Source organism: Lotus japonicus, chromosome 5 (assembly GCF_012489685.1).
Source record: "Lotus japonicus ecotype B-129 chromosome 5, LjGifu_v1.2".
Taxonomy (NCBI): domain Eukaryota; kingdom Viridiplantae; phylum Streptophyta; class Magnoliopsida; order Fabales; family Fabaceae; genus Lotus; species Lotus japonicus.
Window position 1 is genome coordinate 1,977,777 of NC_080045.1, and position 23,511 is coordinate 2,001,287.

Consider the following 23,511-nt stretch of genomic DNA (forward strand, 5'->3'; position numbering starts at 1 on the left):
TGGTCCACAAAATCTTGCCATGTATAGTATCTTACCACATCATTGATACTTTATGGGATTTTTTTCTCAGTAAAATTCTCCGAAAAATAAATATATAAATATTATAGTCAAAACGCTCAAAAAACCACACAAGTTATCATTTTCATAATGAATTTTTTTTTTGAAAATTAAAAGTATATTATTAATAAGAGCCTAAACCAAAGCAGCTATAGGCAAGAGCCAAATACAAACTGAACCTGACAAGTTTAAGCAGACAAAAACAACCTGAGCTGTGCTTAAAACCCACCACCAACCCCCAGAATGACAGAATGAAGCCCCAAGAGAGAGCCTCATTAAAACCTTACTTGGAAAAACCCAGAGGGACAAGCAAGGAAAAAGAGTGCTACAGTCTTGGGGAAGTCATTCTGCACTAAACAAGAAAACATGTTACACAGCTCAGTCCCTAGACACACGTGATTCGTTAAATAACCAAAAAAAACCCAGCCAAAACATGATAGAACATCGAATCCGCATCAGCACAGAATAAGAATCAACAACAGCGTACAACGACGGCAAGACAACCAATTTTCGTACAGCAACAACAGTAAACAGCAACAACAAGGAATTTCGTACAGCAACAGCAACAACAAGAATTTCATACAGCAACAACAACAAACCAGCAAAAACATCAGCAACAACAGCAAACAGTAAACCAACAGCAAACAACAGCAGCAAATAAAGCCACAACAGCAGCAAATACAGTGGCATGGACAATAACAACAATTGAACTGAATTTTCGCTCCACAAACACATCAAACCTCCCGCCGTTTCCACAGATTGAACCTCGACATGTCTCAAGTGCAGGCTGTGACCAAGAATCAACTGTACGCTGTCGCTGATCATTAAGTTTGGTCTCTTGTAACAACAAAATTTCTGGTTTCAAATGCAAAACTACTTTTTTTCACCACTATCCTTTGGTCGATCCACCAAGGTCGCGGGCGTTCCAAGTTAGCCATGGTTCTGACATGTCAATTAAGATGAGGATGGTTTTGGCGAATTTGAGCTTCTAAGCCACGAAGCATCAACGCTTCCGAGCCTCGAGGTTTCAAACCCAACTGCATTCCAAGTAACCAAGTACTAGCTCTAAGAAGTCAACAGGCAAAGGTTTTGGCTTATTCTTGCTACCTTTTGGGCGTCCCTGTTGCGAACTTTTTTGTGAAGAGTTTGTATTTGGAGATTGTTCCAAATCCGGTGATACAAGGATTGATGTTTCACGAACAGGGGAATTTACAGGTTGTATGCGACTCTGAATTGGCGTCACAGGAGATGCTTCATGACGCACAGATTAAGGGATGGAGACCTGCTTTCTGATTATTTGGTTCGGTGATGTATGAAAAAAGACGTCCCTGTTTTCACGTGATTGAAGCGTAGGTGAAGTTGGAGAAGTTGTCAAATAGCCAAGAAGCTCATTATTGCTGCTAAACTGATTGGGCAAACACCCCCTTAGCCCTAGGACCTGATTATTGAACCGTGGGCCCCTGCAAGCTGAATTAAAAGGCCAAAAAATATTGTTATTTTGAAACAAATCTTGAGAATTAAAAGAAAAACCTGTAACTGAATATCTTCTCTCTTGTTTTTCAATTTTTTTTTATCCAAGATTTGGTTTTCTTTACTCAAAATTCCTTCAGCTTTTAAACTCTTCTTCCATCCCTCAATCTCCTCCAGAGAATAGCCAGAATCAATAATATCACGTAACTGCTGCTGCTCATCTTTACGTAACTGCTGCAGTTGTTCCTCAACAGAATTGAAGGCTGCCATTAAAGCTTTTGAATTTGAATTTGGCCCCATAGCCGGCGGTGCAACCATGGCCGCCTCCTTTTCCGGCGACTATTCTTCCCCATCAAGCACCTCAGGAATTATTTCATCCTTTCCACAACATCGCAGGCCTTCAAAACCGCCATCCCTAAAAATCTCATCCTCTTCATCTGGGTCAATATCAGAGGCCGAATCCTGATTTTTTTTCAAGTGGAGAATAACGTTTACTTCCACCATCTTCAAGCATGAACGCATCATCTTTGATGTCGTCCACATTCGCTTCATCATCTGTTTCATCTGCTTCCTCCTCAGAATTATAGATTTTTACCGGCGTGGACAGCATATCCTCCACAACGCCATAATCATGGACCTCTGCATCCTTCTCAACCAATATAACGCACGACGTTCCTCCAACAGCCATAGACATAGTAAAATAGTGTAGAATCGGATGATTCATACGAACTAGTATACGTGCAAAATCAGCCCGATGTCTCAACGCAGTTGGAGTATCAGACAAGACTTAGCTTCCCAATTTATTTCCTATGGCAGCAAAGAAAATCTCATTCCATAAACCCATCGGAATTTGCCATAATCGAACCCAGACATAGTGCGAAGTACCAAAAGTGAACATAGACATGGTTTTACCTCAGTAAGCATCTGTTCCAGAAAAATTGCACACTCCGTGATAGTGCTTTCCATCTCTTCCTTATTTTCAAACTCCAACAGTACCTCATTCGCACCAAACGGAATTAGTCTGAAATTGAATAAGCCAATTTGACTAAACTCTTCCTGTAAAGTTTCAACCGGTTTGATTGTAAGTGTTCGAGCCTGTGCACACCGTTGAACCCACTTTTCATCCATGTCTGCTGCAGCGAATTGCAGTTGGCTTGTCCCTTGTTTTTCAGAAATCCTCTATGTACCTTGCTGTTTCGGGGATACCATTTCTTGTTTTTTCACAGAAAGTACTTCCTTTGGTTTCCACCTCTGATTTCATATTGATACCGCCCTTGAGTTGTGACTGGAGCAGCTTGGGAAGGCCTCTAAAATCTCGCTTACTGTACCACCAGATAATTTCCCTCAAGTCGCAAGCCATGGAACTTATGTATCGCAACCCTGGCCTCATCATCACTTATAAATCGCAGATGATGCTTCTTTTTTTGTTGGATAAAAACATCACGTAAACGCCTTGCCTTCTCAAATATTGCTCTCAGTTTAGCATGAGTGACCCTATCCCCCAAACCATCAACAAAGATTGAAAATGACTCTGGTTGCTGCTTCGAATTTTGCTGTTGCTTTTCTCTATTCTGGTTTCCTTGGCTGTGAGTCAATGGCTGATCAGACTACAGGCCTCCCTTATGTGAGAAACCCGCTGTCGCGTTCTGCCATTGTTGATCCGATCTGCCATTGTTGTTCCAACACATTTCAGAACTTTGCTGCTGCTGAAAGCGTGATGGCATCCAAGCACGTTGTTGGCGCTACCAATGGGTATGATCTCCGCTGGAACTCTGATCGAGACCCACACCGGGCTTCTGCTATGGCCGGTAACGTTGATCACGTCTCTTACCGCCCTCCTGCCATGGCCGGAACCACCGTGCTGGCGGCGGCCACCTTGAGCTTCTCTCTCGACTCTCTCTCATCTGCATTCACTTCTTTTTCAGAATCGAAGAGCATCATGTCCTGAAGAAGATCTTTGGCGGCGATTGCTTGGTGATTTACCTTTGCAAACCCAGAGATTCACTCAACCCCTTACAATTCAACAAGGGCTGGACTGGACCTAGGAAGTAGGGGTGTACAAGGGACGGGTTGCGACGGGTTTTTGTTAACCCTAATCCGGCCCTAAATATTGACCGGGCCAATTCATAGACCCTAACCCGTCCCTAGACCCGAAGCAACCCGACAATATGCGGGTTCAATTTAGGACGGGTCTATGTAGGACGGGACCGGGTTGGCCCGAGGGACAATAAGTCTAAAGACTATTTAATCTCAATTGTTAAATTTAAAGATAATAACATACTAAAAGAGTTATAAGTTGGAACTATCTCTTAGAAGAAAAAACTTGAGAGTATCTAATTCTTGCATAATCTATTGTACTGGAGAAGCTTACATTTTTTTTATCTATATGCATGCGCCACTCACTTTGTTTGATCTCTCTTCACTTGTCTCACATGTGCATAATGCACGTGCATGATTTTCTCTTCGTTAGAGCATGAAAGTGTCGATCTTGTGACCAATGTTTATTTAATTCATAAGGTAGATGTTAAATATTTTCATCTCATTCACATGGTAAGATAAATTTGAGCACCATCTATCACATTTTTTTATCATTATAACAAATTAAAATTTTATAAAATATCTATGTGGGACGAGTTGGGTGACCCGAGTGTCAACCCGAACCCGACCCTACCCGAAGTCGGACAACTCAATGATCAACCCGAACCCGGTCTCTTTTAATGATAGGGCCGGGTTGAATCCGGCATTAAAGACTAGGGCCGGGACAGGCTGGCGGGTAGGGCCGGGCCTTGTACACCCCTACTAGGAAGAGTGAGACATCGCGGCTGGAGTGCTGGATTGGGGCAATGGTGGCGTGGACTGGTGCGGAGGACGCGCGGCTCGAGTGCTGCTGTGCTGGACTGGTGCGGGCGCGCGGCTGGAGACTGGTGCGGTGGTGCCCGTGCGTGTGGCTGAGGCTGACGACGCCGGCCAGACCTACCTTCTCATGACGGTGCGGTGCTGCAGATCTCAATTTTTTCATATTTTTCATAATGAAAAATAAAAAAATATTAATAATATATAATAAATATCCGGTTCTTAAAATATATATATATATATATTAAAATTGTCTAGATAATTTCATTAGGGGTAGTACTAAATAAATACATTACATTTTTATATTTTTAATTATATAAATTATTAATTGTGAAACTTTTTAATTTCTTAGATATAAAATTGTAAAGCTATTTAAATATGAAATATTAATTACAACTTAAGAAAAAGTATAAAAAAATAAAAAATAATAATATTTTTAAATGTGATAAATATATTAACCATAAACGAAAAACCCCAACAAATCAAGGTCAACAATGTCACAATCTACCTTGCCTCACTTAACCAAAAGAAAAAGGAGCAAAAAGGAGCGTCGTCAAAACTCAAAACCAAACAAAACCTTGTAAAACGTTTTTTATTAATAATTACTTTTTAACATTTTTAAATTCCAATGTATATTATTAACTATTAAGTTTGATACGCATGCATATTATTTGAGAAATTTTTTATTTTTTTTTAATATATATTAAAACTACGCTATTTTCATAGAATTTATTAGAATTGATTCCTTATTAAAATAGTTTATTCAGTATTACACTATTACTTAAATTTCTAATTTCAATAATAAATTATCATTAAACTATATTAATAAGATTAACTTTGGTAAAAATTTCAAAAAACAACCAAAATATCATTGAAATATATTTATTTATGATTAAAATCCAAATTTGTGGGGTCCACGGTCAAAAAAAATGTGGGACCTAATATTAAATTGGTAAGACCATGTAAAGCTTAATAATAGCGAGTTGAAAAAAATGGACTCTCTCCTACCAATTCTCTTAAGCCTTTTAACAAAATCTTGATTTTAAATGATTCATATTATTTTTAACTAAAAAATGATTAGCTACTTAAAAAATATATTTAGTTGTCTATATTTGTCTGGATATGGAGTAGCCGCTCCTGAGGATTTGAGTCAAACAAAATCAAATGAATTATCTCTAGCCAATTCTCTATCGCGTATTTCCTAGTCTAACTTTTTTTTTTAATTAGTTGACTTAAACAATTGCATGGGAACAAAACTATTGCCTATAAATATTTCAACTACATTGCAAGAAAATCAGTAGCGAAGTAAAAATGAATCACTCATTGTGGAAAAGAATGTTAGTGACTATTGTTTTGGTTTGTTTTGCTAATAGAGTTCTTGATGTAGCAACTGCTGATGCAACATATCCGGCATTGTTTGCATTTGGAGACTCAATTCTTGATACAGGAAATAACAACCACCTTTTTTCACTTGTTAAGTGCAATTTTGCTCCCTATGGAAGAGACCTGCCAAATCAAGAACCTACAGGAAGATTCTGCAATGGGAAAATTCCCACAGATATTATAGGTATCTATATACACATTCAATTGTATATGCAATTTTTTGATATTTTTTTCGTTTTCACTCGACTGATTCTCCTTTTGTTCATGATACCAAAAACAAATAACTATCTATCGCGATTGTTATTAATTTGAATATGTGTATATTCTATGCAGCGTCACATCTAGGAATCAAACAATTGGTGCCAGCATATTTATCTGGCGATTTAGGGGTTGATGAACTTAGCACCGGTGTAAGCTTTGCTTCAGGTGGCTCAGGGAATGATGATCTTACAGCTCAAATGCAGGTAAATACGTAGCAGTTCATTTTTTTTAATAGAATGACATTCAACTGTTATATTCTCCCTAAAAATGTATATTATCTAATTCAATTAGTTACTGTTATTTTTAATTAAGGTGTTAAATTTGTGGCTCCTTACTTATTCTTTTTGGGTCCCTCTTTGCTACATCATCTCACATTTGTTTGTTGTGTTTATCAGTTTGTTTTAACGTTATCGGCGCAAATGAAAAATTTTGAAGAGTACATACAAAGTCTGAATACCGCGGTTGGAGAACAAAAAGCAGCTTCCATCATATCCAATGGCTTGTATTTGTTTTCATCAGGGAACAATGACATTGCCCTTACCCACACTTTGAACATAGCAAGGAGCTTAATATTATTCCCTATCTATGCCGATATGATAGTTGGATGGGCTTCAAATTTCCTCGATGTTAGTCAGTAGTAGTGTCATTGAATTAATGAAATTATACATTCCAATTTAATTATCCTTAATTTGATAATTGATGTTAATTGTTAATCACAACTTGATCAGGATCTATACAGTCACGGAGCACGACATGTGTGGGTTCTAAGCACATTGCCGTTGGGATGCTTGCCCGGACCTAGAGCTCTAGCGGGTATATTGTTTTGTCAACAATATCTCAATGATCAAGCACAAACATTCAATACCAAGTTAGAAGCAGAGGTTTCTTCTTTGAAAACCAAGCATCCTGATTTCGACATTAGGTTCATTGATGTCTATAATCCTATGCTTAATCTTATACAAAATCCTTCTAGTGCAGGTAATTCTCATTTTCAGTGCTATGGTACTTTTTAAAATATTAGCACACGATCGAGCTGACTAATTGAAAATTAATCAAGAAATTAAATTACTGATTAAAATTTTATTTTTATGATAATTTTCAGGGTTTGTAAACGTGGCAACCGGGTGCTGTGGGTCAATTTTTTCTGGAGGGCTATGCAATCTCATTAGTGGCTCTTGCCAAGATCCTACTAACCACTTTTTTTGGGATTCTGCCCATCCGACCCAAGCAGGTTATGAGCACAGTCTCGCTCCTATACTACAAGCAATGAATATTTCCTCGATCGTCTCATAATGAAATAAGGCATTGATGTTGTTACGAGTTTTTCTATATTTTTGTTTATTTTCTTAGCTCCTTTGTAATGGTGATTCTAAACACAGAATTAAATACTTAATATTTTTTATAAAAAATATTAATTATTTCTTCTGTGTTTACAAATAATTAATAAATGTTTATGGCTTGTTATAAATGTGTTTTTCTTCTCTTTTCTCTTTGTACTCGTCATTTCTAAGCCAAGAATTATAGTACATTATTCTGCTTCTCAATAAGTCTCACTTGGTGCTTATACATTTTGAATTTGGTGGATATCTAAACCTATCTTGTTTGAACTAAATGTATCTATTTAACTTTGATGTATCTTGATTCACACACACATGACATCAACTTACATTCACATCTTACACTAGTAATGTTACACTCTTCTTCTTTTTTTACGGGAAATGATATTTCATTAATCAAGAAGAAATCAAGTCGGAGGAGAGCACCCCCTCTAAACCGACATGACCCTCCTCAATCCCCACAAAACAGTAATTTGACAAAGCAAATCTAACTAGAAAGTCTGCAGCTATATTTCTATCTCTCTACACATGAGCTAAAGAGAAACGATGAAATGATTGGGAAATAAAAAACTGAATCAGAAACAACTAGAGCTAAATAAGAACAGTGTTTTCTATGGTTCTTCCAAGCATTAACCACAACTTGGCTATCAATCTCCACCTATATCTCGATAAAACCCAGCTCCAAAGACAATTGAAGAGCCCACCGCAATGCCATAGCCTCCGCCAGCGCCACCGTTTTCACTGTAGGCCATTTTGAAGCTGTTGTTGCGAGAACTTGCCCCATCGAATTCCTTGCAATATAGCCATAGCCCATAACCGAACCAGCTGGAACTGCAACGTCTACATTCACATTGATAGTTCATGACTGAGGCGCGCGCCATCAGATAAATGTTACACTCTTCAATAACTTGTTATCGGATAATTGGATCTTTATTTTTTCAAAAGAAAAATGATATATATGATAAGATAGTCAAGAATACAACCAAATAAAACCAACCCAGCAAAAATGCCCAAACATGCCCCAAGACCAGACTATATAGCCAGCCCTAAAAAGGAAAAGAAAAAATCTTATACCCGATATCAATCACACCCAAAAGACCAAAGATGGATTAGCCAACATAACTAACAAGAAGCCTCCCAAGAAACAACCCAAAAAACCCACAAATCAGACGAAGAAGAATTCATCCAACCACCATTTCTAAGGAGGTTTGCGCGCTTGAATCCGGGCCGCAATCTGGTTCAGAACAGTCGTATATGTACAATCATACGACATGCCCAAGCGCTTTCCCATGAAGATGACACTCATCGATCTAGTCATAACACCATGATGCTCTGAAAACTCCGCCGACAAAAGCATCAACTGATTCCCTTCGTGTGCCTCCAAAGAAGTCGAGTCTTCCGGTACGTCGTAACCTCTAGAGAGCCTATCTAGATCCTTCTTCTTCCTTCCACTCTTCTCAACTAAACTAGGCCTACCCCTAAGCCTAGAGGCTTTTACTTCACAACCATGAGGTAAGGAAAGCCCCTCATGAGGCGAAGCAAAGGCCTTATCCCTAACCCCAGCAGTGTGGTAAACACCCAAAGCATCCTTCAAATTGCACCCCAGAAGGCGGGCAACCAAGAAACCCTACGCAAGCGGAAAGCTCACAACCAAAGGACATGACTTATGGGAATAAGAACTCGGAAGGTGTCCTATCCCCGTCAGTCATCATCAAGCCAAGACCAGTTCGACATATTAAAGAAGTAATTTCAGGAAACAACTCTGCATTAGGCACCCAAGGACCTATGTCGTAACACCTACACAAACCATAAAGCATCTCCCCCTCTCCTGGAGAAAAGAGCGAGGTGCTGGTCCCAGATTCCTTCCCTATCAAAACCTCCTTCCAAGACTTTGATACCATAACAAAATCACCTACCAGTAGAGACGGTGAACAAAGCTTATCCAACTTTGTCGCCGAATCTTTGACACTTGCATTTTGAATACCCACTTGAATCGGAGGCCTAGCCAACACAATAGAAAGAAACCGTTTGATAGAAATTTGCTATCACATACATAATATCTATAAAAATTTACATCAATTAATTTTTTTATGTCATTAAGATACATCAAGATTAACGATATGTATACAATTTATTTCAAAAAAAAAGACGATATCTATACAATTTAACATATATGAAAATAATAACCATTTAATTATAAACTAACTATATTAAAAAATTTCCAGATTTGGCGCAAATAATCAAGGTCTTGAAAATTTGTAATTTAATGGATTAGTTAACAATTTATTTTATCTAAAGTCATTAATAGTGTAAAATCAGAAATTAGAATTATAACGCAACCTAAAGATAAGGGAGGATTGAGGTTATGGAGTGCACGGCAAAATAATGAGGCTATGCTGGGGAAGATGGTGCATAGCTTGCTGCTTGTGAAAGACAAAATTTGGGTGAAGGTGCTGGCTGGAAAATACTTGAAGGAAGGGAATATCTTGACAGAAGAACATCAACGGGGCGAGTCGTATCTATGGCGTGTGGAATCCTTAAGGCAAAGGCAACAGTAGCGCACGGTTTTGGGGATCGATTGGGTGACGGAAACTTTTCATTATGGTATAGTGTGAACACTTAATTTTGTCCTATATTTAATAAAAATAATTTAATATAACTTATATAACATAAAGTGTAAAAAAAAAAGTGCTCAAAATTATAATAATAATACTTAATTAAAATTTTCAGAATCATGAATAATTATTATATAATAAATACGAAAATAAATAATAAATACCAAAATAAATTAGGTTATTCTATATGAGCATTTCTTCCTCCCCAAGAATGGTGAGGAATGATTCGCAAGAATATTTTAAGAGTGGTGAGCAAGGAACCCTAGACATACAACTATAAGGGCTCGTTTGGCACGCCGTATTAGGCATGATAGTATAAGCTTATACAATACATTATGAGTTTATCCATTGTTTGGTGATGACATTGTATTGTATAAGCTTATCCATCAAAGTCCCCTTATACGTTAAAATGACGTATTATTTAATCCATCATGTGAGTGATGGATAAGACATGATAAGGTTGCGACGTATAAGTCACCATCACCACCACCCTCTATTGCTGCCAACTTACACCACCATTGGCACCACCACCACCACCACCACCATCCGATCACCGCCGCCGCCGCCACCACCGCCCTACCGTCACCACTGGTGTTGCCACCACCACCACCGCCGCCCTACCGCCACCACCACCATAATCGCCGCCACCACAACCCTATCGCCACCACCACCATAATCGCCGCCACCACCGACACCACAACCACCACCCTATCGCCACCACCACCACCACCACCATTGCCTCCACCCTCCACCGTCACCACCACCCTACTAAGCCGCCACCGCCTTACTACCACCACCACACTCTATCGTCGCCAACACCACAACCACCATCGCTGCCACCACCGCCACCACCGATGTTGCCGCCACCGCCACCGCCCTACCGCCACCACAACCACCACCCTATCGCCACCACCACCATAATTGTCGCCACCACTCTATTGCCACCACCGACACCACAACCACCACCCTATCGCCGCCACCACCACCACCATTGCCTCCACCCTCCACTGTAGCCGCCACCGCCTTACCACCACCACCACCACCCTATCATCACCACCACCACAACCACCATCGCTGCCACCACCACCACCAACCTATCTCCACTGTCACCACCACCGCCACCAACACCAACCTACCACCATTGCCACCACCACCACCAACCTACCACTACTTCCATCACCACCGCCACCACCGTTATAATCACCTCCATATTTGATTTTTATTTTATATCATTATTCAATACTTCATTAAACATAAAATTGCATTAATTTAAACGATATGGTAAATTATACAGTGTATGTCCAAACGCTGTATAGTATAAGAAAATTATCAGGGCTTATACTATCAGGCCTAATACTATCAGGCCTTATACTATCAGGCCTTATACTATACGTCACACCAAACGGGCCCTAAATAAAGAGGGGACTTTGTGGTGAGATCAGGTTCATAATTGAGAGAGAATAACTATAGATATTAAAGCCACCCCTTTCACCATTCATTTTCCAACTAAAAACCTATTCTATCAAATGCCGTCAATTTCACCCGATTTCCATCACTGAATTCATAAAAGTCATCCATCACTTTCCATAAACCTCAAAACCCACACTTGTAAAAAGCTCCTTTCTACCATTTTTGTTATGAAGACAAAGAAAAGAAAGAAGAAGATACGATGGAAGAAAGTAGAGAAGGGGAGAAAGATTTAATAAAGGCTAAATGCATAAGGTTTAATTTTTAATTCATTGCCACTCAAGTAAGCTATACTCTTCTCCATTCTTCTTATTTATTCGTTTTAATTATGTGAATCCTATGCTATGATGCATATTGTTATTACTATCTTGATGTGTGACGTGATGAAACATATAGATGAATACCTTATAACATAATGATCCATGGAAGAAAATTATACCAACGTAAGTATTCTCAAAATTATTAAATGATCATTTCTTACTGAAATAAAAAGTTAAAATTCTTATTCTTCACCTGGGCACTTGCTCTAAATCGTGTTGCCTTCTCCTGTAATAGTCTCTAACTCTTGCTTATTTCTTCCTATATATAAAATTTGGATCCACTGTTTTGATTCATATCTTGATTAAAATCTATACAATTCATTCACTATCTCTCTAAGAGCATCTCCAATGGAATCCTTATTTTGAGATCTTAAAATAAGATTCGGATCTTATTAGATCCCACCATTGGAGTTGTCCTACATGGCAAGAGATCTTAGCAAAAGCTAAGATCCGGTACTCTCAAATCTGGGATCTTAAATAAAATAATATTTTTTTTCTCTCCTTCAATACGATAACCAAAGTGAAAAATAGAGAAGAAAATAAATAATATAAATATATTGGGTACCGTAGGTTCAGTCAAAAGTAAAATAAGATTTCAACCACTAGAGTGAAATATGCATTGAGACCTTATGAGTGTCTTAAATCCTATATGGTAATCTGGGCCAACAAAAAGTGAGTTAAGTCCCAAAATAAGTTCCTACCATTGAAGATGCTCTAAGATGGCACTACCACCACCGCTGGTTTAGGGTCCTCTGCAGTGCACCCGTCCGCCGTCGCGAACGGCGCCGCTAGTGCTCGTCTCTTCCTTCCCCGACCCCTCTCTATTCTTTTTCTCCTTTTCCTTGTTCCTCACTGATGCAACATTGTTGTTTTCTCTTTAGGCCTGGTTTTCTAATTTTATTTTAATTTTATTTTATCAATTAATTAAGATTATATATAATTAAAGGAATAATAAAATAATAATTAATTAAAAATGAAGATGTGCAGCGAGGCTGCCCTCTTCCATTTAGACTAGGTTTTTTTTTTTTTTTTTCTATTCAATCTTCTCAAATCATGCAATTAATTAGTTATTTAATTGAAGCAATATAAATGGTAACTTGGTCAAATATTGTATTGGTTAGTTACCCAAAAGAACAAAATAGTAAGAATCCCCGAAATTTATAAAATACACAAATTCATAATAAAGTGAAACCCAATAAAATATTAAGGTATTCCCTTTATCATTATCATTAAAATCTAAAAATACACTTTGTTTAAAGAAAATTCACACCGGCTTCTTCAAGCTTCTCAAGATCAAATCCCCCACCTTCTTTAAGCCTCTCAAAATCAAGTTCAGGCTTCTTCAAGCCTTTTGTAATCAAGCTTCTTCAAGCTTTCTCTAGTCCTTCCATAATCAAGCTTCTTCAAGCATTCATGGTCAAGCTCAGGCTTCTTCAAGCCTTTCGTTGTCAAGCTTCTTCAAGCTTTCTCACATCCTTTCAAATCAAGCTTTTTCAAGCTTTCCCTCAGAACTACGTTGCCTTGATGTCTCTCTAAAGAGAATACGTAGGCCGGGAGACGATTCCCGTCAGGCACCCCAAATTAAAAATCTATTTAAACCTTAAGAACTACATGGCCTTGAAGACCCCATTGCACAAGGGGGGATACGTAGGTGCAAGCATCAAAGGCTTGTCAGGCCAAATTTGTAAATAACTCATTTTATTTTCTTAATTAAATTTCATAATAAATATACATAATCCTCTTAGGGTGAAATAAATATTTAAAAGCTAATAAAGTTTACACAATTAATTAGAGGTAATTGTTTATAAACAGACGTCGTAGGGTGCTAGTACCTTCCCTACGCGTAATTGACTCCCGGATCCAACTCTGATTGCGAAGATCATAAGTTTATGAGTTTTCTAATGTTTTCCCACTTTAAAAACATTGGTGGCGACTCTTCTGATTTTCTAAATATTTTAGCGTCGTCTCGTCGCAATCCTGGTTGCGACATATAGTAATTGGCTGGGGACGGGCATCTAGCGACATGGGTTCCATTCGTACATATCTCAATTTGCGGCGAGGTGGTCAGTGGTGCTTTGATAGTCTCTACACGCAACTAGCTGATGAAATCAAGACGGAGATTGGTATGGTGGCATTTCCGCTTCAACTAGAGGCCCATACCAGATATTGTGGAAGGGTGAGAATGATGGGTGCTATTCGACGTCTTCAGCGTACAACTTACTGACTGAGTATAATCTAATCTGGAAGTGTAAAGCTCTGGAGAAGGTCTGCTTCTTCCTTTGGTTGGCCGCCAGGGAGGCTCTTTCCACCAACCAGCGGCGACACCACTGTCATCTCGCGACGTCGGCGTCGTGCACTAGATGTGGAACCCAGGTTGAGGACGCGGAGCACATATTGAGGCACTGTGCTAATGCAGTGCAAGTTTGGGGCTATTTTCGAGCTTTGTTGCCAAGGATTCCAAGCACGCTGAGCTTTCGCGAGTGGCTTGTAGCGCACTTACAGCATGAAGATTATTCCCTCTCTTGCGCTATCATGTGGAACCTGTGGGTTTGGCGAAATAATGTGGCATTTGAGCCGCACCCATGGCCGTTTGAGGTGGTGTTGAGGAATATTCAAATTGTTGTTACAGAGTTTCTTAGATGGGGAAGGATGAACTATGTGAAGAAGGCCACGACACAAGAGCATGAAGTGAGGGAGGAGGGAACGGTTGAGTTATGTACATATGGTAGTATGATTCCAGCCCTAAACGTCATTGGCAGAGGGGGAGTGCTACGCGACAAGGATGGGAGGTGGATCACGGGTTTTGCGGCATCCTGGGGCTGTGGTGGAGACACGTTTACAAGAGAAATACAAGCTCTGTGCGCAAGCTTCTGTCATGTGTGGGATTTAGGATTCCGGAAAGTGTTATGTTTCTCTGATTGTGCTAACATTGTGGAGTTAGTGATGGGTACACGGGAGGTGGATTCGTATTGGCAACGAGATGCAATTCAGCAAGTCCGGAAATAAAATCCAAATATTTGGGACCCAATATTAAATTGGTAAGACAATTTAAAGCTTAATAATAGTGAGTTGAAAAAAATGGACACTCTCCTGCCAATTCTCGTAAGCCTTTTTTACAGAATCTTGATTTTAAATGATTCATATTATTTTAACTAAAAAGTGAATAGCTACTTAAAAAATATATTTAGTTGTCTATATTTGTCTGATATGGTGTAACTGCTCCTGAGGATTTGAGTCAAACAAAATCAAATGAATTATCTCTAGCCAATTCTCTATCGTGTATTTCCTAATATCTTTTTTTTAATTAGTTGACTTAAACAATTGCATGGGAAAAAAACTATTGCCTATAAATATTTCAACTACCTTGCAAGAAAATCAGCACCGAAGTAGAAATGAATCCACTGAAGAGAATGTTAGTGACTATTGTTTTGGTTTGTTTTGCTAATAGAGTTCTTGATGTAGCAACTGCTGATGCAACATATCCGGCATTGTTTGCATTTGGAGACTCAATTCTTGATACAGGAAATAACAACCACCTTTTTTCACTTGTTAAGTGCAATTATGCTCCCTATGGAAGAGACCTGCCAAATCAAGAACCTACAGGAAGATTCTGCAATGGGAAAATTCCCACAGATATTATAGGTATCTATATACACATTCAATTGTATATGCAATTTTTGATATTTTTTTTCGTTTTCACTCGACTTATTCTCCTTTTGTTCATGATGCCAAAAACAAATAACTATCTATTGCGATTGTTATTAATTTGAATATGTGTATATTCTATGCAGCGTCACATCTAGGAATCAAACAATTGGTGCCAGCATATTTATCTGGCGATTTAGGGGTTGATGAACTTAGCACTGGTGTAAGCTTTGCTTCAGGTGGCTCAGGGAATGATGATCTTACAGCTCAAATGCAGGTAAATACGTAGCAGTTCATTTTTTTTTTAATAGAATGACATTCAACTGTTATATTCTCCCTAAAAATTTATATTATCTAATTCAATTAGTTACTGTTATTTTTAATTAAGGTGTTAAATTTGTGGCTCCTTACTTATTCTTTTTGGGTCCCTCTTTGCTACATCATCTCACATTTGTTTGTTGTGTTTATCAGTTTGTTTTAACGTTATCGGCGCAAATGAAAAATTTTGAAGAGTACATACAAAGTCTGAATGCCGCGGTTGGACAACAAAAAGCAGCTTCCATCGTATCCAATGGCTTGTATTTGTTTTCATCAGGGAACAATGACATTGCCCTTACCCACACTTTGAACATAGCAAGGAGCTTAATATTATTCCCTATCTATGCCGATATGATAGTTGGATGGGCTTCAAATTTCCTCGATGTTAGTCAGTAGTGGTGTCATTGAATTAATGAAATTATACATTCCAATTTAATTATCCTTAATTTGATAATTGATGTTAATTGTTAATCACAACTTGATCAGGATCTATACAGTCACGGAGCACGACATGTGTGGGTTCTAAGCACATTGCCGTTGGGATGCTTGCCCGGACCTAGAGCTCTAGCGGGTATATTGTTTTGTCAACAGTATCTCAATGATCAAGCACAAACATTCAATACCAAGTTAGAAGCAGAGGTTTCTTCTTTGAAAACTAAGCATCCTGATTTCGACATTAGGTTCATTGATGTCTATAATCCTATGCTTAATCTTATACAAAATCCTTCTAGTGCAGGTAATTTTCATTTTCAGTGCTATGGTACTTTTTAAAATATTAGCGCTCGATCGAGCTGACTAATTGAAAATTAACTAAGAAATTAAATTACTGACTAAAATTTTATTTTTATGATAATTTTCAGGGTTTGTAAACGTGGCAACCGGGTGTTGTGGGTCAATTTTTTCTGGAGGGCTATGCAATCTCATTAGTGGCTCTTGCCAAGATCCTACTAACCACTTTTTTTGGGATTCTGCCCATCCGACCCAGGCAGGTTATGAGCATAGTCTCGCTCCTATACTACAAGCAATGAATATTTCCTCGATCGTATCATAATGAAATAAGGCATTGATGTTGTTACGAGTTTTTCTATATGTGTTTTTTTAGCTCCTTGTATTGGTCATTCTAAACACACAATTGAATACTTAATTATTTCTTGTGTGTTTACAAATAATTAATAAATGTTTATGGCTTGTTATAAATGTGTTTTCCTTCTCTTTTCTCTTTGTACTCGTCATTTCTAAGCCGAGAATTATAGTACATTATTCTGATTCTCAATAATCTCACTTGGCACTGATACATTTTGAATTTGGTGGATATCTAAACCTATCTTGTTGGAATTAAATGTATCTATTTAACTTTGATGTATCTTATTCACACACACATGAGATCAGCTTACATCTACATCTTACACTAGTAATATGTTACACTCTTCAATAACTTGTTATCGGATAATTGGATCTTATAGTCCACCGTTTGATAAAAATTTGCTATCACATCATAATATCTAAAAAAATATACATCAATTTAAATATTTTTTATGTCATTGAGATACATCAAGATTAACGATATGTATACAATTTAACATATACGAAAATAATAACCATTTCATTATAAACTAACTTCAAGGTCTTGAATTTATTTAATTTAATGGATTAATTAACAATTTATTTTATCTAAAGTCATTAATAGTGTAAAATCAGAATTATACTAATGCGATACATGAAATAGCAATTATACAATTTGTTAATATAAATTTATCAAATTATGAATGAATACTACTATTTATTATATTAACTTGAAAAAAATAGATATTACACTCTTGTTAATGTTCCTTTATTGTTATACACGTGTGGAATAGTTATTTTAAAAATAAACTTATTTTATTAAAATAATAAGATCTAACATATAATTTTTAAGGGTGAAGCATTAAAAAAATTGTCAATTTATCACTTGAAGAATCAGAGTTAAAGGCATTGTCAATGATGATGATCAATAAAGGAGTGAAAATCAATAGATAGATTAGCTCTTTTTGTTAACAATTAGCATTTTACAAAGAAAACATCAAAGCAATTTCCTAAGCTTTATGACATGGGCTTTAAAAAAAACTAGTACTTTTACACGTGTGATGCACGGGGGATTTTAATTTTTGTTTATTGTACAAAAAAATTTAAATTTGTGTTATGTTTATTAAAAAGAATTGATAGGAAAATGTTAGTTGTCAAAAATGTTAGTAAATTAGTCAATCCTCGGGGTTCGAACGCTAGATCCTTCACCCTTCATTTCCCCAACTCTTATGTCATCTAACTCTTACCACTTGAGCTAACATTCGGAGACAATAAAAAATAGTTTACGAATTAAAAGGACAAATAATTTTGAATATAAGAAAACACAAATTTATAAATTTTTTCGGTCGAGAATTTGTTTGTTTTTATTTTGTAGAAGCACAACCATTTTATGTATTCTTAGGTTTTGTCTTTAATGTTGCACTATTTAATTTAGTTTCTTATAGAGGAAAAAAATTGTTTTGTTACCCGTGCTTGCACGGCGGGGATATTCATTTTGTTTTTTGTGTGTATTTCTTTTAAGTCTATGAGTTCTTTTAAAAGATATTTTAGGGATTAAAAGAACTAAATCTATTTTGGATATATAAAATCATAAATTTGTATGTTTTTGCTCCAACGGTCATCTCCCTCCTCCATCGTCTTCTTCACCATGGAACCCTTAAAATAGTCACATGAGAAGCATGTGACTTGTCCAGTCATCAAGCGCTATGAAGAAAGTCACGTGAGACACGCGTGAGGGAGCCGCATCAGTTTATCACGTTAGTTTTCTCATGGAAGGCAAACGGCAGACCAAAAGTGCAACAACATGTATAGTTGGAGGACATTTTTTGCTAATTTTGAAGTTTGGGGACGATTTTCGCAGGAAGGCAATAGTTGAGAGACCAAAAGTGCAATTAAGCCTTGTTTTTTTGAGTAGCTATTTTATTTTTCTTTTTTGTACTTATTTTTTTAAATGCTCGATTGATAGTTTTTTCGATATCTATTAAATAATCTATTCCATGGAGTTAAAGTCATGTGCTAAAAATAGCCATGGAATGTTTTTTTTTTCAATTGGAATAATTACATTGTGAATAAAATTGAAAGTGTATCGTTGCACATTTCCTGTAAAAAATCGTATTCGACACTGCGAAAGATTTCTTTATACCATAATATCAATCTTTCAAATTCTCACATTAAAGTGTATTTAACTTTCCTTTTTATTCTTGAATTCAAAAAAAACATTCCTTTTTATTTGAAATTATATAAACTTAAAAATGGACAAAACTAAAAAATAACCATAAAGACCAATTACTTAAAGAACCTTGCCTTCGTAATTCCTTTTTATTTTTTATTTTTCATTTTTCGCTTTATGCTTTTTATTTTAACATTTAGAAATACTACACCTTTTTTTAATTCGGAATTCAACAATATAAATTTAATTTTAAAACAATAAACTTTCATTTTTTAGGATTAATATATTTTATAAATTCTAACTAATTAATCATGTCTTTTGGAATTCCTAACTGATATTAATTACATATTTACCACTAAAATTTTCAATAAACACATATCTCACATGTAACTAAAATAATTGTAGTGCAAAGATTTTTTTCCTTTAATTTATTGTTAAGAAAGATATTTTTTTGTATCGTCATTATGAGCATGAACGTGTTGTGTGGTTTTTAAATAATAAAACCAAAATTAAAAATTATTTTGCATTGATATCAAATTTATGTTAAAACTATGTTCATTGGATGTTTAAAAAAAAAATCATTTTCTATGAAGTTCCTAACTGATATTAACCACTAATTTTTTTCATGCACAGAAATTAACCACATGGAATAGAAATAGTTATAGTGCAAAGGGTTTTTTCCATTAATTAAGGAAGATAATTTCTTTCTTTTTTTTTGAAGTAAAAGGAAGATAATTTCTTAAATTGGCATTATGGCCATGAATGAGCATGTGATATTGTTTCGATGAATTTACTCTTTATCAAAAGGGAGATATATGTTTAAAATTTACTATTTTTTTTACCATAATACCAATTTTTCAAATTCTCACATTAATTGGATTAGCATGTATTTAATTTTCCTCTTTAATAGAATTTTCAATATAAGATTTAACTTTTACATGAACAAAAGACCGAAAACAAAGATTGAGTTAAGAGGGCTAAGATTGTTATAATAACCATGATTTTGTGCTTCTAAATAGTGCTTTGATTGCAGTTGGACCAAATGACAATTTTGGCCACTTCTTTTAACCAAGGACCCGGACATAAAGCAGTAGTAACCTATCTTCATTAAAAATAAACTGATGACACAACATGCTACAAAACTAAAACTCTTAGCAAGATCACATAAAATATAGTCTAAAGTGTGAAGACAACATAAGACATACATGCTTTGACCCGTGCGATACACGGAGGATTTTTATTTTAATTTATCGCGTAAATTTTTTAAAATATGTGTTGTTTTTATTATATTTATTAAAATATATTTTAAGGATAAAACGAAAAAATGAATTTTATATATAAGGAAAAAAATCGTGATGAAACTGCTAAATATTACATACATGTGCTACCATGATAATTCTGCTAAATATATAATCAACCTGATTACAACTGATAGCTTTAGTGGTTGGAAATCCTAAGCCCACAAAAGAAAGAAAGTTGAGAAAACATGAAAACTTGATACAATTTATAGTTTTTCTATATCTTGGTACACTTTACAGCTTTGTGAAGTTGGATGTACCTGCAGTCCATGAAATATTTCCAGCATTGAAAGCTTAGGAACATGGGCAACATCCACAAACCCAGCCTCCTCACAAAAGTGTCAGAAAAGCATGTTTTTGGAGCGCAATCAGTGGACCAAGATTCTTGACCATAAGAGATGGATAAAGTAGTTAATAAAGAAGTTTACCTGATAAACTCCAGGACCCCCACTTCCTGATCATCTCCACTTGTGTTCATTACACGCAGCAGAGGAGCGGAACATGTATAAAACAATAGTAAGGAAAAATAGGTTTTTTTAATGAGATAATAGAAAAATAAATATAGAAGCAGATGGCATTACCTAAAGGCACAAAGATGTAAATCAAAGAAACAGAAAGCAAACCTTTTTGTCAAGCGAAATCTTGCCATTAAACATTCATCCACCATTGTTTGGTCTTACTCCGACAACTCCACCTGTCTCAGCGTCAAGTACGAAATGAGATCAAATGTGACCATAACACAGAACATGCACCAAAACAACACCAACACATGATTCCTCATCAACATGAATAATATATATCAGAACTAACTAAAAGACAGGGAGAAAAAGAGACATCCTTAAACAATCAGACTTCAGAGAGAATGGAAGGAGTGAGGAGTTTGTATTTGGGTGCTTCAGTGAAAAGCTTGTCATAGCTGGCTTGATCCTTTTTCGATCCCTTGCTCCACCTATGGTTAGCACAAATATATGACCTTTATACCACACACCCCATCTTTCATATTGCATAAATCATAACAAAAATTTATTCTTTGTAGAAAATGATTGGTATCAAATTTTTTATGTGAGCTCTGACACCCATCATGGATAATAAAAAAAATCCAACCGATTACTCCCATCAAGAGATATTACATTAAGGGGAGAAAAAGAAACGAAACCAAAAAAAAGAGAGAAACGCAAACCTTCTTCTTGGCACCGCCAGATTTTGCAAGCAAGGAGGAAGGTGGAGGAGCCTAGTCCTGAGTATTGGAGATTGAATATATAAAATAAAATTTTGCTGAACCATGGCGTGATATATTCAGGCAAACATTATCTGCTACAATAGGCAAAGTCATATGTTTAGTAAATTATTTTGGCATAAAACAAACAATGGAAGACATACTCACATGAAAATAGGACCTCAAGAGAGACCCACAACATCAGTAGCAAAACATAATTTCAGAACTTGAGAGATCAAACCTTCATCAATAATAACATAATTTCACTCAATGCATAATACAAAATGAAACGAAAGGAGAAAAAATGTTGAACAAAATGTAGTGGAAGAATTAGACTCACCCTAAAATTGCAGAGAAAAAAACACTATCATTAAGAAGGAACTTTTGAGCAACCAAAACCTACTAACATTGACCTCATGGGGGGTGATTCACCACCATAATCAATGTGCTGCGGTGTTGAACACCAAAAAAGCACCACATAATCGAGGTTAGGAACGCGGAACATGGAAAAAGGAGCAGCATCAAAACCGTGACACTCATTCAAAGGGTTCACCACTCGGCATTCAATGGTGCTTGCTGCTTCACTCGCCCTCATTGCTTTTAGATGACAGATGAAATACCCAAAATCCTGAAATACCCAAAACAGGAAAATTGTAATTAAGAAAAAAAAGGGGAATCAAATGGTGATTTCAAGAAGTGGTTGTTAATGGGAGAAAATGGAGAAGTGAAGTTTGGATCTCATACGTTTCCATCGATGGTGAGAATCAGAGGAGGAAAAGGACGACTTGCTGGATACACCGATGTGCTCCTCTTCACCCTGAATCCATGCTGGTATCGAAGACAGAGAAGCCACCAGAGGTGGAGAATCAACTTGCTCATTGATCCTGTCGCAATTCTTGGCAAGGGAGTCATTTTCATTGTTGTGTTGCTTACCTTCATTTTAATGTCTCTTTTAACAACTTGGTCAAAAAAATTATCACTTCATTTTAACCCATAATATCAATAATTATGACATCTACAACATACTAAAAGATTTTAAAACCCAAAATTGGTGTTTTCAATTAAATCAATTGTTGTTCAACAGGTTATCAAAAGTTAGACTATAATCAACTCATAAGCTTTCAAAACACAATTATTGAAGGTAGGTAATCGCCATAATCAAGGAGACTGGCTCGTCATGAAGCTTAATATAATAACCAATTATGAACCAAAGCCTAAAAAATCCTACCTTCTTTGATTTCTCCTTCTCAATAGCATCTCTGCGCTTATCCTTGTCAGATCCCTGGACAGAAATTAAAGGTGTAAAGACATATTTATAGGCATCAGTTCACTAATATAATATAAACTAAAAGTTAGAATGGTGAAAGGGAGAAAATTCTTACCAATTTAGCAAAGATCTCATCATTGTCTTTCTTGTGGGAAAGTGGCTGCATGGATTCAAACTCCTTTGCATCCACCTTTCTCACTTCAGTCTTGAGTGCTTGCAGGACTTTTCTTTTCTCTTCCAGCACCTTCTCATATTCTTCCAGTGTCATCTCCTATCACAGTTTAGATTGCATTTAGAGAAGGACAAACAAAAGCCAATAGAATATAAATTCAACATGTAACACTTAATTCAGAAACTATATGAGCAAAAAATAATACATGCAGATCAAGTCTCTAACACTTTCAAAAGGTAAACCAACACTGAATGAAAACATCATTTCATAATCAAGAAAACAATGCTGAGCAAGAGTTTCTTTCTCGTAAAGAATCCCATGCAATTCATAAGATGAACTTATGACCCAAACTGAACTTGAATGATTTATCATTCAATCAAAAGACACAACTCTCCTGTTAGTCTCTAGATAATGAAAGGCATAAAATTCAAAAGAAGCAAAATCAAGATCAATGGAGAAATCTTTAAGATTATTAACCTTGTCCTCAGGCTCCTTTTCTTCACTTTCATTAACAGGGCTTTCCTTGTTTCCATATGCTGCCTCTTTTTCCTCGGTTGCAGGCTTCTCATCACCCAAATTCTTCAAAAAACTCTTCCCCAT

At 36.5% G+C, this 23,511-nt stretch overlaps 3 protein-coding genes across 4 annotated transcripts; 1 reads left to right on the forward strand and 2 right to left on the reverse strand.

Annotated features, from left to right (window-relative positions):
• Positions 1 to 5,691: 5,691 nt before the first annotated feature.
• LOC130717378 (GDSL esterase/lipase At5g63170-like) lies at positions 5,692 to 7,317 on the forward strand. The gene is made up of 5 exons (XM_057567591.1): positions 5,692 to 5,947; positions 6,097 to 6,227; positions 6,420 to 6,650; positions 6,753 to 7,002; positions 7,127 to 7,317. Exons 1-5 carry the CDS (start codon positions 5,692 to 5,694, stop codon positions 7,315 to 7,317), a joined length of 1,059 nt encoding a protein of 352 aa, XP_057423574.1.
• Positions 7,318 to 20,304: 12,987 nt separating this feature from the next.
• LOC130718413 (uncharacterized) lies at positions 20,305 to 22,548 on the reverse strand. Of its 2 annotated transcripts, XR_009012620.1 has the most exons (3): positions 22,217 to 22,291; positions 21,813 to 22,100; positions 20,308 to 21,713 (listed from the first exon to the last, which is right to left on the reverse strand). XR_009012620.1 is itself a non-coding variant. In XM_057568997.1 (2 exons), exons 1-2 carry the CDS (start codon positions 22,409 to 22,411, stop codon positions 21,843 to 21,845), a joined length of 453 nt encoding a protein of 150 aa, XP_057424980.1. In that variant the 5' UTR covers positions 22,412 to 22,548; the 3' UTR covers positions 20,305 to 21,842. The 2 variants fall into 2 exon arrangements, 1 of the variants encoding a protein (XP_057424980.1); XM_057568997.1 differs by having other exon boundaries at positions 20,305 to 22,100; positions 22,217 to 22,548.
• A 49-nt stretch (positions 22,549 to 22,597) lies between these two features.
• On the reverse strand, positions 22,598 to 23,511 carry LOC130717380 (RGG repeats nuclear RNA binding protein A-like). Its single transcript, XM_057567593.1, has 3 exons — positions 23,389 to 23,511; positions 22,855 to 23,010; positions 22,598 to 22,754 (listed from the first exon to the last, which is right to left on the reverse strand). The coding sequence occupies exons 1-3, from the start codon at positions 23,509 to 23,511 to the stop codon at positions 22,605 to 22,607; spliced, it is 429 nt and encodes a 142-aa protein (XP_057423576.1). The 3' UTR covers positions 22,598 to 22,604.